Below are 15063 nucleotides of genomic sequence, written 5' to 3'. Positions count from 1 at the left end.
TTACCACTCGGAATAGGATATAATATATACCTATATTCATTTGGCTGGATATTTATTTTTTTTAACTTAAAAAGTTCGGATTACCTTAGATGTAAGCATGTATTTAGATCTAACGTCAAACATTAAAAAATATATTTTATTCTAATAGCACATGTTTTCATACTTATAAAATATCAGGATTTCAGTTTTGGTTGGAGATCTTTAGCCTACTTTGTTATGAATTCCTTCCATGAAATCTCATATTTTCATTTATCAAAAACAAGACATTTCTATTAAGCGTTTCCCTAATTCGTAATGGCGATTACATGATAAATGTTTTCATTTTGATAATAAAAAGGACCAGATAAAAGGAGAATATATATACTCAATGCGCTTTATGTACATGCGCTTTTGTGTTTTGTTACTTTTGAAACATAGTGATTTACTAACTACATCTATACGTAAAATGTTACAAATAGGATGTAATAAAAAATTGGAATGGATACAGCAGTGTCATTGAACGCGTTTTATCACTCTGTGAATAATGCAAATAATTCATGTTCTTTATGAAGCTCGATGTTTGGCAAATATTTTCCAAGACAACAAATTCTGTTTACATTTCGAATTCGACTTCATGATTTTTTTAAAATTATTTTCCAAACACAAAGTTTCTTGTAAGGTTACTTTTTTACCCAAATATATGACCTTATAAAAGAAGATCGATCATGATTATATTATTATGAAACGAAATTAATCGTCAATCAGGCCTGTAGACCCCCCCCCCTCCTTATTTTCGAGTATAGATTTTGCTATAGTAGATTTTCCTTTACATGCTGGTTGACCACAACCCCCAATGTTTAACTGTTGATAGGAAGAGCGCAGGTACACCCCAGGATATCGTTATATAGTTTGAAGTTATATTGCAATCCTGATTTCGATCGACTACTTAACGTACCCTTAAATTCTTAAAAAATATTTCAGGCACGTAGCAGCAGGACCCCCCCCCCGTTTTTTTCTTTTTGCAAACAGAAGCTACTTCCATTGTAAAATGTCCGCTGAAAAGTCCCCTTTTTGTTGTTGGATTGGAATTGAAGGTGCCTCACTACCTCAATGAAATAGGATTTTCAAGATTGGACGCTTTACCTTTTTTTGCTTGTTAATTGGGTTTATTAGGCACCCCCCCCCCCACACACACACTTTCAAAAAAGCGATACTACATACATGACATATGTATCTGCATATCAGTATAATTTTACTACATTTTCATGGATACATGTATTTATGTAATCACCACACGTTGTTCAAAATTTAAGACTACATGTACTACTTTTTTCACATTCATAGTTATTTTTTAAAAGAATGATATCTTCGTTTCGCATTCGATATTAAAATTAAAGTTGCGCAATTATTTGCTCGATTTTTTTTTTTACTATTTACTTCTAAAAATGTATCGGGCAAATTCCACAATCCAGATGACAGCAACATTGCTTCAAAATCTCTGTATGAATTGCTATATAGCTATAGTAATCTTCAATCAAAATATTATTGATGTGTCAATTAACTATAAATCGATTAGCGTACAGGTGTCTTTCATTCCAGCACCAGCAGGGATGAATCTCTCGATATGAAAAGGTCACGCATCCACATCCTTAATTATTACTAAAGTACACACAGTGGGTGGTGGAGGAGAAGAGTGTGATTTGTTCAGTGTTAACTCTCCTGTATTACATCACGTGCTGTTTTTATTTATTTACCTTTACTGTGATAATATCATTGTTTTGAACTTTCAAAAAATGTTGCTACATATAGGAATGACATAATAAAAGAAATCTAACAATGAAACACGCAACTGGTAATATATATATGCACACCCCCCCCCCCAATTTACGTTATCTATACATGTGTAGAATGCTAATTTATATGCATATTGTGTGCCTGTCAATTTTACATGTACAAAACACGTTGTGCATATTCTTGAGAGTCTAGCGTAACTCTGAAAGACTGAATCTTTTTTAAAAGATTCATATTGTTAACACATTATAATACTCATCCTCTTGTTTTATAACGTTTCAAGCATCCAAGCCACACTGAGCTGTTCTCTAATGAATATTAATGAAATGTGCGCAATGAGGATGCGTCGTATATTATGTCGATGTTGTATTCTCACTTGTGCAGTTTTCGTTATTACGTTTGTGTAATTAATTTTCTCATTATATCGTGTAAATATTTTGTTGATTGTGTAGTTTTCGTATAGTTTGTGTAAATTTCAATAACTTTGTGTGTATTTTCTGCACTTTGTGCAAGTTTTGACTTACTCGTGCAGGCGCGGATCCAGAATTTTTTTTCCAGGGGGGGGGTACACCCCAGTCAAAAAAAAAATCCAATCCCAGAAATTTCTTGACAAGCAAAAAAAAAAAAACCTAAACAACTCGCCCAAACGTCAAAAACCTATTTCGTTGGGGGGTGGGGGGGGGGGTGGGGGGAGTAGTGGTGACTTCAATTGCCTCAAATCTTTCACTTTTCATACCCATACTCCATTCTCAAAGAATATTCATAAGTCCCGCGTTCGATCTCAAAACGAGGCTAAGGTCGGTTGAGCGAAGCTCTATAAAAAATGGCGACGCCCAGTATCGGGAAGAACGACAGGCATTGTTGCGTTCCTCTGTGTAACGGCAACGGTCGCTTACACCCAGAATTGTCTTTCCACAAATTTCCAAGCAATGAAATTGTCAGGAAATTATGGATTCAAGCCATAAGGAGGGACCCTGGACCCCTTTTTAACGTAAGAATGAATGATATGAGAATGTTGTTTACATAAGTCATAAGCCATAATGTAAGCATACAAATACACGCTCCCCAAATACATCATCACCTGTGGCGTTATGTTGGAAGGTCTAATCCGCCTAGAATATTGATAATCGTAGTATAACACATACCTATATCAACATGGGATTTATATTTAGTGTGTCAATTACTGTTTATAAATATAAAATTGTGAAATATAGGAAATTTTTGTATACATGTAACGTGTAAGTCTGTAAAGTTCGTATATGGGGACCATACTTATTTTTACAGCTGTTTACTAAGTGTGGTAAAAATAAAGGGAATATAAATAAATATAAATATTAAATAAATATAAATATAAATAAAGGTATACACGTTAAACGTGACATACATGTACAAGAGACGCAAAAGGTCTGTATTTCTACGATTACACTTCAGTGCTGAGTGACAATCACAAGACTTCAGTTTATGAGTCACCTTAGGAATTCAAAGAAATTGCACGTTTTTCACATTAGGTCAAGGAAGCTGTTGTTTGTTCACGGCATTTTAAAGCAGAGGACTATAAATGGACACCAGTAAGGACAACTCTGAGACCTGGTAGTGTTCCCTCTACTTTCAACTGGACCAAGAATTCAACGCCAAGGAGACCAATCATTAAAAATCCACTCCCCGAAAAACTGCAGAAAACTGACAAGGATGGTATTGCAGAGGCACTGGCTCCATCTGATGATAATTTGCTTAATGAAAATTGGTAATGCATTCCTTATTGAATATAAATTTTATTTCAAATATGCTGGTCCACAGATTTTTGTTTTATTTTCACAAAATCTTAATTTAAAGCTGAAGTTTTTTTTTTATTTTATGTAAATTTCCTTTGGAGCACTAATCATTTCATTATTATTTATGGGGACCCATATTTATAAATACACTGAATATATATTATAAGTACACTAATTTAATGGATATCTTCGAGTTTTATTTTAAGGTGTTCTGCGGGTCGGACTGATGCTGGATCATCAATTTAAATCATTTTCAAAATACTACACATTTGTCAAGTTGTAAACAGAAATATCAACTTGCAATTGTAGTTTTGCTATTTTGAATGATTTAATTAACATCAAACATTTTGGTTGCTGGCTGACACCATCCTACAAATACTGATGCTGGAACATCAGGCAGATCGAGCAATAAGATAATCATGTAAGTTAAGTTTATTCAATTATCATTATTTTTTGACTGTCAATTTAGTATTTGATGCATTTGGATTTTTAGTTGCCCCCCAGTAGAAGATTCATCTTCTGTGTCCTCAGACAGCGACAGAATCAAAATGCTGGAAAGCATGTTAAGAGAAAGGGACGAGAGCATTGCCAGACTCCAGCAGAAACTTGACATCGAGAGATTTGGGGTGGAGCGTTTTTCAAAAGACAATTCAATGATCATGTTCTATACTGGTTTCATGACTTTTTCTATTTTTACTGCAGTATTTGAATTTATCAAACCAGCAGCAAGCTCCATGACAAGCTATTACTATCGAGTTTCAGCCAATACAAATCCCAACTTGACTGGCAGACAAAGAAATATGCTGCTGATTGATGAATTTTTCATGTTTTTGAGTCGCCTCAAATGTGGTCTTATGGAACAAGATCTAGCAGTTAGATTTAACTGCCATATCTCCACGGTAAGCAGAAAAATCATTACATGGGCAAATTTTTTGTATTTTGTACTTGGAAGCATAAATATTTGGCCATCTAGAGAACAGATTGACAGAAAAATGCCCGATTGCTTTAAAATCATGTATCCCACAACAAGGGTGATAATTGATTGCACAGAAATCAAAACTGAGCGACCCTCCTCACTTGTCCTTGGCTCCAAATTTTATTCTTCATATAAGAGTACACATACATGGAAGGGACTGGTTGGTATAGCACCTCATGGTGCCCTTACCTTTGTTTCAAGCCTATACACTGGCTGTATGTCTGATGTAGAGATAACAAAGCTTAGTGGTCTGATAGATTTACTTGAAGGGGGGGGGACTCAATCATGGCAGACAAGGGATTTGTTTTAAACAAAATTCTGGAAGGGACTGGCATTGGTGTTAACATACCCCCTTTTCTTATGAGCCAGGGTCAGTTCACAATGCAAGAGATTGAGGAGACCCAAACGATTGCAAAATTGCGTATACATATTGAGCGCCACATTCGCCGCGTGAAGGAATTTCATATTTTTGATGGTGTTATTCCTTTAAGTATGGTTGGGTCCATAAATCAGATATGGACAGTGGCAAACATGTTAACTCTCTTTAGGGGTCCTCTGATTAAAGAGTGGGCATGACTTTGACATTCATTCAAACTTGTATGCAAGACTCTGAGAAATTATTAATCAGGTACATGTACTCTGTTGGAGTATTAGGATTATGGGTAACACATGTAGATCTATATTGAAATACTTGTACTTGTAGGTTTATGTACTCTATGTTATGGAATACAAGTAAATGTTCAAGAAAAGCAAATTAATCATGCCTTGAATTTCATAAAAAAAAATCTTCAATAACATATTTTGAATTTCGAGATTTGTTAAAATACATGTATGCTACTAATTATCGGTACATATGAAACATGCATTTTTTTTTCAAAGTAAATATATAGTTATTGATATTGTAAGTTCTAAATATTTTGTTTTTCTTAATTTTTACATTTCCAATAATTTTCTATAACAATTCTTTACAAATCACTCAGAGGAAAAAATTTATTTTCTGATAACTAAGAGGGACATAAGCATGAATATCTCAATATATTCATTTACAAAATTATACTTGCTGTCCAAACTGTAGAGCAAACTTGACTGTTTAATTTATTGTTTGTAACAGCTCATCAAATAAATAATGTAAATACATGTATAAGATATGATTTAATTTCTAAAAATTCATGAGGTACATAAACTACATGTATAACCCTTCAACCCAGCCAGAATATTATTCATAAAGTGAGGTGGCACCTTATGAAATATGCCACAATGAAGTGTTTTAGTTCATGTCCTAATAAATTTTTACAAATTATATTTATTTCTCAATTGAATTCACATTAAATAATGATAAAAAAAGAAAATATCTATCTTTTCTTTCATGTCTTGCCAAAAATCTGCATCAAAATGCACAAGCTCTAAATGAAATTCCTCAGGAGTCCACACAAAAAAATGACACCATTCAAGTCCAGTAACTGCCATCTGGGTCATCACCTGATAGTAGTACTTATGAGTGTTCTTCAGGTGGTATCCATTTTCATCTTTGGTGAGGTAGTCGCACTCCGATAGGCATCTCACAGGACACTTGATTTCAAGTAAACCATGTGGTGGTGTTAATGATTGGCAGAACACTTTCCTGTCTGGTGTGGCTGCTATCCAGGGTGACCATGGGCTTATAACAAGACCACATGGATAGATGTTAACATCTTCATCCATAGCCTAAAATTAATAAAGAAAATTAATTTTGATTCAATATAAAATTTAACAGAGGTAGTTTGATATAATGTACATGTATTTAGACATCAAATATTACATACCTGCACATACGCTAATGCAGCTGTAGGTTCACATGCTAAGCCGTGTCTCATTGCTGCTGAAACTACCTTCCGTGTGGTCCTTAGTCGTGCCACAAGTGGATCACAATCTATAAAAAAATGTTGTTTTGTAAGGTATCAATAACACTCGGCATACAAAGATGATTATTTTTACATTAAGAAATGCTTAATATCATATTAACAAATATTTTTAGATGCTTATTTTTTAGGCATTCATAGATTATATTCTAACCTTTTTTCCGTCGTACAATGTCTCCTGCAACAGATGCAGTTATTCTGTCTTGACGTATTTTGTGCCATTTTGGATCCTGGGACTGAAGGCGTGTGGAAATTTCAATTTCACTGGCCTGCATCTCCGACACTGACAGTGACTCCAGTTTCAAAGATTTATTATAGTCTAGAACTACTGCCACATTGTTAATCATGGTGTTTTGCTTTGGTAAAGATGGGAAATCTTCAGCATCCAAGATATTTAGAACGTATTCACTGTGCAGTTTCTGCTGTACTCCTATGGGTGATCCTATAGGAAAATTCCCGAACTTGGTACACACATCTTTCTGCTGCTCACTGGGGCTCACAACTGATAACAAAAGACATGATTTGTCAATGGAAGACAAAGCTTCACACAGTTCTCCAATCGGTGAACACTCTGAATTTATGGGATTGTATAAGGTTGTCTTTAATCCACGGGTCTTCATCCTGGGGTCACTTGTGTTGAATCCTGTGACAGTTATATTGTCGGATGAACTGCCACAAATTTTCTCACCTAAAATAAAATTTTAAAAATAAATTTTTATAGACACAAATGCATTTCAAATGTGTATCTTTGTGCATCTGATAATTTGCATGTGTATCTATATATATATATATATATGTTTTTTTTTAAATACATATTACATGTAATTTTAAATTTGTTTAAAATAATTGTAGCCAGTGGTAGAACATTAATCTTGTAAGTGTAAAACTGCTTAAACAGACAGACCAAAAAATGTTTACCTCTTGGAACATGCCAAGTTTGTGGTAAGGAAGTCTTGGCAACATCAGTCGGAACTGCCTTAAGATTGGATGCTTTCATATGCGCAATGGAGTACAATACACCTACAATGTGTCCACAAGATCCAGATCTACCAACTGCACAGGAACACTTGCTGTCTTCTCTTCCAAACACTGGTCCTTTCTTTATAACTACCTAAAAATGATTATACATGTATTAGAATATTATTAAAGTACAATTATCATATGACCTGACATTTACAAAATACATGCATGTACATAATCTTTAAAAATTCAATACAATATATAGTTATTAATCTCAGTTACATGAATTTATAAATCCAATCATAAACTTAAACATGGACAATTGTATTTGGTATAATTATTTAATATCATGTCAGAAACACAATTCAAGTTTGCATACCTCTACATCATGTGGGGACTCATTCTTTTTCTGGGATCTATAACATCTTGCTCTTATAAGACATCCTTCATCACCATCCAAAGCATACACTGTAAGTTTTAATTTAAAAGCATACATAATATTGATATACTTTTTGCATCACCAATGTGAGATATATATTACTGTATAATGCAAATAATACTGTTAAAAAATAATGAGATATTGTTTACATAGGGATAATGATTAATGACTTAATGTAAGGGACATGCACTAGCATATGCATGGTTCATAAACCAAATTCACTGTCAATGTTGTCAATGATGTGCAATAATTTGAGAAGTTAACACGCTCATGTTTTATATTATATATCACGAAAAATAATCATGTATTAATTTGATAATGATTAGAATGGGGAAATAAACTTGGTTTGTTTATATTGTGGTGTGAAACTGAAAGTACAAGTGCAGTATGTATAAGCAGATAGTGTGTGTCTTTACCTCTGATGTCTGTGACGTATGTCTTGAACGCCAACCGGAAACGCCACTGTACTCATGTTTTTGCTATTTTATGACTGTTTATAGAATATTCAAGTAGACTTTTGAATTAATGTACGATACTTAATATGCCAGTGAAATCTAATTATAGTTTAGGCCTATGGACATAAGAACTTTTTTGCACCCGTATAGGAGTTTATTTGCAAAATTTATCAATTTATAATTACAGATTAGTTCTCTTTCGCTTCATTCAGTCAAAGATAATTAAATTATTTTCTATCCTACTTATTTACATTAATTAAGATATGAGCACAAATATTGAAGGAGGCGATGACGTTTGTCTGTTTGTTGTTCAATGTTCAACCCTAGATATAAAGGATATATCATAGGCTATATCATCAAGCCTAACCTTCGCACAATAAGATGGAAAGTCATGTTAATTGACACTGACAGGCTAAGGACATTGAATATTTTCCTGGACATATTTAAAATGTTCAACAGTTTAGACTATAAAACACAAAGTCGGGAAGTAAATGTTGACATGTTATGCTTATTTAGATACGATTTAAATTCTATTTTTAAACTCTGCCTATGCGCAGTTGTCTGTCATGTGTGACATTGAGATTAAAATGGAGGACGAGGAAGCTCTTTGGAAGTTTTTGTTTCTTGGAGGTTTAGTGGGTGTTTACAGACCTGGATATAGACAGATAGAGGATTCAGACGCAGATGTAATTCGAAGGTGATTTGTTTACAAACGCGAATATATTTTATGAAAATCATTACATTTATTTCTACTTTCGATTTTGATTTTTAAAAATGGCAAGAATAATGAAGACAAACTAGCAGTTTTCCTTTCTCATTCTTAATATACACATGTTAACAAAAATAATTCTACTGGAATCATTCAATATTAGAAGGAACTCATTCTTGCAAAAGAGAATCGTTTTTCAGAAAAAAAAAAAATTAAGCAGCACCTGTTTATCTCGAATGATCATACAACTAACTACCCTAGCTGTTTTATTGTAGGTGTTTGGTCTTAAGCTGAAAAGAAAAAAAAAAATCATTTTTTATTATGACCCTGATTTACTTTTGGTGCTTAATAAAGGATTAATATAAACAGGAAAAGTTGTTTCTGTTGAAAAAATATTTTCAATCAAATGACTATTTTTACATATACACTTTTAAACCGTTTTAAAAGAAATTTTTTAACAGTTCTTGCAAAAAAGTGGAGTTACACTAGTTTATTGAAGCTTAATTAAACAGGGCAAATTCTTTTAAAGATGGTTTTTACAACTTATTTTCCTAAAACTATTTTGAAAATCGAATATTACATCAGTATTCGGCTACTCGGATATATTTTGTTTATTTCAAAATACATATTTAAAAAAATATTTTAAAAATATGAATAAAGATTTTAAAAAAAAATACTTAAATTGTAAGACACCACCCCTTGCTGGTGGGGTTAGGGGCTGCAAATTTGACTAGTACTCAGCCTCAATGCCTTTCCGAAATGGGGTATAATTTTTGTGCAAGTACTTACTGCGATAAAAAACCTCAGGACTGATCTTCATGTCCAGTGGTATTCACATTCGTGACGTAAGGACCAAATTGATTCTTTACGCTGCGACTCGCATGGAAACACTCTAATCATTGCACAACATGGGCGACATATTTACGCAATTGTATATATCCAATTAAAAACATGCTTTTTTCACTATATTACCAGTTCTTTAAAATTTAAAATTCAATTTTATGTTCAAGTATATTATAAATTTAAAATTATACTAAAGTCAATTCCTTATTTTATTTTATGAATACAGACTTATAGAAAATGGAAAACACAACAAAATCATCGAATATATGTGCCGAGCGTCAAGGAAATGTTTGAAATTCTATCCAATAGCCTATACCTTAGCTTTGTGTGCAAGGCATGCAAAAAAGACAGTTTCTCAACAAGCATATGCGGCTCTACCGTATGTTTGTCGAACGCCATCACATCTGTTTCAGTTTTTGAGCTTCTGCAGGACCAGGTTTAAATGTAGAGGATGGCCAAGAACTCATAGAAGAGCAGTCGCAGCCTGGTACACTGAAAATGAACAATATAGAAAAGATCCCCTAAAACTGGCCATCCATGTAACTAAATACAAAAGAAGGTACATGTTCTCACAAAAGAAAGTGGTTAAATCATGTCATCCTAAACCTCCAAATGACGCTTTCCGGTATATATTTCGGTATGTGACAAATGGCGTCAAAAAGGCAAACAAAGCCAGAACAAACGAAAAGGAAACTCAGAATGTTAAAGGTTATATAACAGCTGTGGAATTCATAAAGAACAAACGCAAAGCTGAACACGAGGAAGAAATAAAAGAAGTCATACAGAAATGGCGGATTCCTTGGGAGAATGTCCCTACATCACATTTACAGTCTCCTGAAATTTGGAGGGCTCTTTTGAGGTGCAATATGCCGATTATAGCCATGTTAAGAAATCTTGGACGGATGGGCAGACTCGGAATACTGAAACCAAAAAGTGAAGAAGAGAGCATAATATGTGAGAGATTAAAAAGTGTGGACTCGATGGAATCGGTTCACCCTATCCAAATCCTTGCAGCTTTTGCTGCATATAGACGTGGACAAGGTTTAAGAGCAGACTCTGGTCACTCGTGGGAAGTCAACAAAGAAATAAAACAAGCATTAATTGCTTCTTATTCTCTTTCTGAAAAGAATTTTGAACCTACGAAAAGAAGAATTTTAATTGCTATAGATGTAAAGATGAATATGGAATTTCACGTGTTGGGAATTCCGAGCATGTCTTGCAAAGAAGCAGCTGTAGCATTGTCGCTTCTTTTTCACAACATATTTGAAGTGGACACAATAACATTCTTTAAGACTGCAAAACCATTGCAGGAAAGTCCAAGTGGAGATCCATTTGACATAGATTTATATGCAAACCATTCACAATACGAAGAGAAAGAAACAAACTACGATGTTCCTTTCCATTATGCAAAGGAACATAAGTTTGATACCGTATTGTTGTTGACTGATACACTTGAAACGATGGACATTGAAAAAATTCGCAGGTCATATAAAAAAACGAAACAGCCTAAAAGTAAATGTGTTGTTGTTTCCTTTAAAACTAGCAGACCTGCCTCTGTGTTTGGAGACAGTTCCATGTTAGACGTGGTTGGAGTTGATGAATATGCTATTGAAGTTATTAAGGAGTTCATCAAAGACTACAAGCAAGAAATGGTTCATATAACCGGAGGTCAAAGCTACGAAAGAATGGAAGTAGACAATTGATTTCCAATGGTTTTTAATATGATAACTAAAATGCAGATTACTTATAATCTTTCATCTATATATTAAACATAATTTTACAGGTATACACCATACAATAAATACAGCAATTATTAATTGATAAAAATATATATATTTTTTTATTATGAAGTAGATGAATACCATTGTTTAAGAAATGAGGTATCATTTTAAAAAAATATATCAGAAATTAATCAGGTTGGTCACTAGACCAATTAAATTCCTTAAAGCCTAAGAGCTTTATGGTAAATTTGAACTCATACCTACCCCTATTTGTAATGAAATATTTTATTTTTTTTAAATGAACTGCTCATTTTGATCCCTTAAAAGGGCCTCGCTTCTTTTATGACGTCACGGTAAATTGTGTCGAATGTTTAGGATTGGAGAGACCTGTGACATCATACCTTAGTGATGTGAGATTAAAAACATTGTAAATATGGATTTCAACAACATTTTTTGAAGGAACTGTGACAGTTTTCACTGTTTATTCTCTGTCAGGATGTTTAATCTACTTTCGCTGTCTTATAACAGACCGAGGAGTATTTTTATAACACTTCTATTTGGTAAGGAAAATCTAGAGTTAAACTCCACTTCTGATGTTTGTAACACTATGAACGAATATCATTTTTAAATAAATGAATAAAAGTATTTCATTAATGAGAGCTTTTAGACCAGGATATGGTTGACAGAGTGTGTTGCTAAAGATTGTTGAGGATTAGAAGTATGCTCTTGATCATAAAAATACACAACAGCAATTATGATGGGTTTATCTAAAGAATTTGATTGTATTCCACATGATCTAGTTTTAGCAAAACTTAATGCATCTGGTTTTACAAATGCAGCTACAAGTCATCTCAAAGCTATTCAAACAATTGTAAACAGTGTGTAAAACTGGGAAATGTTTGTAGCGATTTTTTTTTAGAATTGTACAAAGGTGTACCACAGGTTTCAGTACTTGGTCCTGTTATTTTTAATATTTAGAATATATAGAATGTTTTAAGATTTTAAACAAACAAAGCCCAGCTTACCTGCACGATTTTATCCATATTAAAGAAACACCTTATTCTTTTAGATACAGGAAAACTGCTGTTTTACCAAAAACAAGATCAACAGCATATGGGTTAAAGTCTTTTAGATATGAATCCGAAAAAACTTTGGAATTTGGATACCAGAATCTTTTAGAAATATTACTACGTTTAACCAATTTAAATCAAATATAAGTAGTTGGTACGGAAATTGTTGCAATTGCTGTGCTTGTTGCTAATTTTATTATTAGAAACTAGTAAACAAGGTTTATTATATTTTCAGTTGTTAGTCTTAATGTTATTATGGGCCGGCACGAGCCGGCCCATTCTATAAAAAGATTTTTAGAGGTGTATGAGTTTGAATGTCAGACTGCTCGGCCCAAAGACACCTCGGTCCAAGGATACCTCGGCCCATTGACACCTCGGCTCCGACGGCTCGGCCCAAATTTGCAGACACCTCGGCTCACATAAAAGACACCTCGGCCCAAATAGAAATATAATATTTTAGTTAAATATATTTATTATTTATGCTATTATATATCTATGAAATGCAAAAGAAAATTAATTTGATACATTTGCAATCTTCCAAGACGGCAAATTGACGGTAATTAAAGAAAGACAATCCATTAGTAACTTGATCATAAGTGCTAATCATTAAACAAACAAGAAGACGCGGTGCATCCTTTTGGAGTCTCGAGCGCGTGTCATATGGGGTGGTGACGATGAGGAGTTAATTACGAGAAGCCATAATTGGGAGACTTACTCATGTTAATGAAAAGTTTCTTTAAGAAACCCTTGTTGATATTTTATTAAATTGATTTGAAAAAAATAGGCCTATGAGTTTTTAAAATTAAGCAGTAAAATATATATATATAAAATAAACAATTTAAATCAATAAATCTTGAAAACCAGGGCATAAATTTCTTTGTAGACCTATTACATGTACCTCCCAATCAACGGATTGTAATTTGATGTTGTGCTGTGGTTTGTTAGAAAATACTGAAACATTGAAATTATCGTATATTTATAGTATACGTATAGTGATTAAATATGCATAGTACATTACATTACCGTGGTATAGAAAGTAAAAAAAAAAATGATTTAAACAAACTAAATTTAATTTTATTCCTAACGGGCCGAGCAGTCTTCGGTATGGGCCGAGGTGTCAATGATTTTGAGCCGACCTGTCAGGGCCGAGGTGTCAACCAGCACGGGCCGAGGTGTCGTTGGGCCGAGTAGTCTGTCTACCATGAGTTTATGCGGGATTAGGAATTTTATGCGGGATGAGTGTGTATTTATGATAAAATAGAAATACTGATTATAAATACGATTTTAATCATTTGCATGTAAAATAATCCTTTTAAATATTTTTTTTAATGTTTGTTTACGATTATATAATCCTGATAATATTGTGTGCACAGTTCACGTGCTAACCGCATGTGTTTATTATAGCACTGGTTCTCTGCCCTTGATTCCAGTCGCTGCCGCTAGGAGTTGGTTTTTTAGGGCGCTTGCGCCCGTGAACCAATGTCAGGGTACCAGTCTAGTGTTTATTATTACATTCGGCAAACCTCGAATGATTCTGTTGTGTGCCGAGATTCCCTAAAGCTATTTATATAGTAGAAGGCTATTTATAAAGTGTCGTCATAGTTTTGGCGACTCCTCTTTATTTTACCAACTCTAGCCTAGTTATTTTCGCGCGCTTTCAAACAAAGGGTGTTTTCTCTCAACTACTATAGTGAACACTTAAGCCATTTCACGATAAACAACTTGTATAACACGTGCATTAAGTGTCAAGTAATACCTTCTTGTTTAAAATATAATCTAACTGTTTATGAAAGCTTTAATTTAATTAGTACTTCTCAATAAGTGTAGCAAGCCTTAAAGTATTTAATGAAATATGATAGGGCTCCAACGGAAATGTGTTGTCTCATAAGTAGCAGATCAAATAACTTTTAGACCATTATGATGTCACAGAAGTTAAAGTTGATGTCACACTGCTCTTGATATAATCCACTTGATTTCTGGAGAACGTTTTCATTAAATGTTCATTTAAAATTAATAGGTTTATGTGTAATGGTAATTTTGATATTGACCAATCATAGTTTTTAGAAACATTTACTTTATAAAAGTAATCATATTCTTGGACTTTACTGCCCATAACTTTGGTGCGTGCACCAATGTTTCTTGTAAATACTATGTCATATGTCATTGTTATTGTAATAGTGATATTTTAGTAGTGTGGTGTAATTTTTAATATACTGTTTCTTGCTTATGTATGACTGTTGTATTTTATGTAACAATTATGCTAAAGTCGGAAAATAGTTCTTCAGAGCTAATGTTTTTTGTTGATGTTTCCGACTTTAAATAAATATTATCTTATCTTGTCTTAGTGAAAATGTGATAAATAGTGTTATATAATGGAAAAGTAATTGCATGTGTAAAACATAAAAATAAATATGTACATAGAAAACAAGATATCACAAAAACTATTTCTT

At 33.3% G+C, this 15063-nt stretch overlaps 3 protein-coding genes across 3 annotated transcripts; 2 read left to right on the top strand and 1 right to left on the bottom strand.

Moving 5' to 3' along the window:
- The first annotated feature begins 2593 nt into the window (after positions 1-2593).
- LOC134243715 (uncharacterized) lies at positions 2594-5254 on the top strand. Its single transcript, XM_062725946.1, has 4 exons — positions 2594-2761; positions 3279-3514; positions 4036-4441; positions 5222-5254. The coding sequence occupies exons 1-4, from the start codon at positions 2594-2596 to the stop codon at positions 5252-5254; spliced, it is 843 nt and encodes a 280-aa protein (XP_062581930.1).
- A 425-nt stretch (positions 5255-5679) lies between these two features.
- On the bottom strand, positions 5680-8169 carry LOC134243706 (uncharacterized). The gene is made up of 5 exons (XM_062725938.1): positions 7756-8169; positions 7335-7527; positions 6571-7104; positions 6321-6427; positions 5680-6222 (listed from the first exon to the last, which is right to left on the bottom strand). The coding sequence occupies exons 1-5, from the start codon at positions 7870-7872 to the stop codon at positions 5839-5841; spliced, it is 1335 nt and encodes a 444-aa protein (XP_062581922.1). The 5' UTR covers positions 7873-8169; the 3' UTR covers positions 5680-5838.
- Positions 8170-8813: 644 nt separating this feature from the next.
- Positions 8814-11649, top strand: LOC134243729 (RNA-binding protein RO60-like). The gene is made up of 2 exons (XM_062725960.1): positions 8814-8967; positions 10049-11649. The coding sequence occupies exons 1-2, from the start codon at positions 8837-8839 to the stop codon at positions 11523-11525; spliced, it is 1608 nt and encodes a 535-aa protein (XP_062581944.1). The 5' UTR covers positions 8814-8836; the 3' UTR covers positions 11526-11649.
- The last annotated feature ends 3414 nt before the right edge of the window (positions 11650-15063 follow it).

The sequence above is a fragment of the Saccostrea cucullata genome, unplaced genomic scaffold (assembly GCF_032062105.1).
Source record: "Saccostrea cucullata isolate Sc308-1 unplaced genomic scaffold, CSIRO_AGI_Scuc_v1 ctg898, whole genome shotgun sequence".
Lineage (NCBI taxonomy): Eukaryota > Metazoa > Mollusca > Bivalvia > Ostreida > Ostreidae > Saccostrea > Saccostrea cuccullata.
Note: the sequence above shows the minus strand (reverse complement) of the source record. Positions and strands in the feature narration are given on the sequence as shown.

Bases quoted from the DNA above. Each gene is read 5' to 3' on its own strand.
- LOC134243715 (XM_062725946.1), top strand. From the start codon at position 2,594: ATGGCGACGCCCAGTATCGGGAAGAACGACAGGCATTGTTGCGTTCCT. The intron at 2,762-3,278 runs GTAAGAATGAAT...TTTTCACATTAG, and splicing joins ACCCTGGACCCCTTTTTAAC to GTCAAGGAAGCTGTTGTTTG. The intron at 3,515-4,035 runs GTAATGCATTCC...TTGGATTTTTAG, and splicing joins AATTTGCTTAATGAAAATTG to TTGCCCCCCAGTAGAAGATT.
- LOC134243706 (XM_062725938.1), bottom strand. From the start codon at position 7,872: ATGTATGCTTTTAAATTAAAACTTACAGTGTATGCTTTGGATGGTGAT. The intron at 7,528-7,755 runs GTATGCAAACTT...AATCATTTTTAG, and splicing joins AGTCCCCACATGATGTAGAG to GTAGTTATAAAGAAAGGACC. The intron at 7,105-7,334 runs GTAAACATTTTT...ATTTTATTTTAG, and splicing joins AACTTGGCATGTTCCAAGAG to GTGAGAAAATTTGTGGCAGT.
- LOC134243729 (XM_062725960.1), top strand. From the start codon at position 8,837: ATGTGTGACATTGAGATTAAAATGGAGGACGAGGAAGCTCTTTGGAAG. The intron at 8,968-10,048 runs GTGATTTGTTTA...TTATGAATACAG, and splicing joins GACGCAGATGTAATTCGAAG to ACTTATAGAAAATGGAAAAC.